This window comes from Emiliania huxleyi (assembly GCF_000372725.1).
Source record: "Emiliania huxleyi CCMP1516 unplaced genomic scaffold EMIHUscaffold_4381, whole genome shotgun sequence".
Taxonomy (NCBI): Eukaryota; Haptophyta; order Isochrysidales; family Noelaerhabdaceae; genus Emiliania; species Emiliania huxleyi.
In genome coordinates, this window is record NW_005198698.1 from 1 (window position 1) to 1735 (window position 1735).

Below are 1735 nucleotides of genomic sequence, written 5' to 3' on the forward strand. Positions count from 1 at the left end.
AGCGGCAGGCGATGGGCACGCACACGACCGATCCCGGAGGCATGTTATGAGGTGGAGAGCCCACGACCTCAAGTGGGGGGGGGGGTCGAACGTCGCGCTCCTTCGGCGGTCCCTCCAGGTGCGGGCGCGTCCGTCCGTTGGCGGCGAGGGAGGGGGTGGCGAGTCGAGACGGGTGGTGCGCGGCGCGCCTCCCCGCGCGCCCTCTCGCCCGGGCGGTGGCGGGGGTCGGGGGTCGGGCGCGGTGGCGGGGAGGCCTTTTTGTACTGGAAGCCGCCCTCCTCGCGCAGCACGTTTGCGAGGAAGGTCATGAGCAGCCGGTGCTTCTGCGGGAACTTGAGGCACATCGCGCGGATCGCGTCGACGACGACGATCTTGAAGTCGTCCGCGATCTCGGACATGAAGGGGACGTGATTTGCTTCATCAGCCGCTCGACGCCCGACTCGGAGCCCGTCTTGAGCAGCGTGGTGATGGCGAGCGTGGCGATGGAGCGGTTCGAGTCTTTGATGAGGCCCTCCATGTCCATGTTGCAGGGGGTCACCGCCATCGGGTGCGCCATCGCGATCTTGTTGAGCGTGCGCACGGCGGAGAAGCGGCACGCCGGCTTTGGCGAGCAGAGGAAGAGCTGCAGCACGGTGATCGACGGCGACAGCTCGCGCTGCGCCACCGACGTGAGCGAGCAGATGGCGGTGGCCGCTTCGTAGATGACCATGTCGGAGCGGTGGCGGAGCGACGCCTCGAGAAAGTCGAAGAGCGCGCGGTCGCGCCGCCGAGCCACCGTCCTCCATCATCGCCTTGGCGCGCCGCTCATGCCGCCAGAGAAGAAAACGTCGCGTATTTTCCAGTGGGGTGTGCGTTTTCTTTCTTTCTTTCTTACAAAAGGCCCCTACTGCGTCTCGCGCGCGATGGCGAAGCCCAAGACGCAGTGGCCAAAGTCGAGCGCCGCGATGCCGTTCGTGGCTCCTGCCGAGTCGAGGTGGTACCGCTCGTGGATCTCGTAGATCGAGAGGACGAGGAGCGCCGCCCGCGCACGGGCCGCCGCGGGGAAGAGCGAGTGGCTTGCCGGCGACCACGGCGCCGCCGCCCGCCGGATCAGCGCCGCCGCCTCGCCCTCGCCGCCCGCGGCGCGCCGCAGCGGCGTCGGCTCGCCCTCGTGCAAGCTTGCGCCGCTGCGCAGGAGGGAGGTGGCGCGGGCGGCGGTGAGGGTCTCAAGGTGCGCGAGCGGCGCCCAGCCGCGGCTGGCGACCAGCCAGGCGGCGAGGTCGGCGTGGCCTTCTTCGGTTGCAACCTCCTCGGGCGTGCCGAAGGGCGTAGCGGCGCGGGAGGCGCCGTAGGAGGAGAGGAGCTTGGCGACCTCGAGGTGGCCGTCCTGGCACGCAGCGAACAGCGGCGTGGCGCCTTGCTCATCGGCCTGGTCGATCGCTGCGCCAGCCTCGAGAAGCAGCCGAACGCACTCGAGCTGGCCTTCCTGGCTCGCTATGAACAGCGGCGTGGCGCCGCCGTTCATCGCTTGGTTGATGCCAGCGCCAGCGTCGCGCAGCAGCTGGGCGCACTCAAGGCGGCCGAGTTCACACGCGATGTACAGCGGCGTGGCGCCGTCGTTGCGGGCTTGGCTTACCGCCGCGCCAGCCTCGAGGAGCAGCCGGGCGACGTCGAGGTGGCCCTTCTGGCACGCCATGTACAGCGGTGTAACGGCATTGTCCGTGGCTTGGCCGACCGCCGCGCCAGCCTCGAGGAG

At 69.7% G+C, this 1735-nt stretch overlaps 1 protein-coding gene across 1 annotated transcript; it reads right to left on the reverse strand.

The window, feature by feature from the left end:
• Positions 1–304: 304 nt before the first annotated feature.
• EMIHUDRAFT_256130 (hypothetical protein) lies at positions 305–991 on the reverse strand (the record flags this gene model as incomplete). Its single annotated transcript, XM_005768956.1, has 3 exons — positions 305–323; positions 408–779; positions 888–991. Coding segments are annotated over 3 exons (495 nt in total), but the record flags the coding sequence as incomplete, so codon positions are not given.
• Between the last annotated feature and the right edge of the window lie 744 nt (positions 992–1735).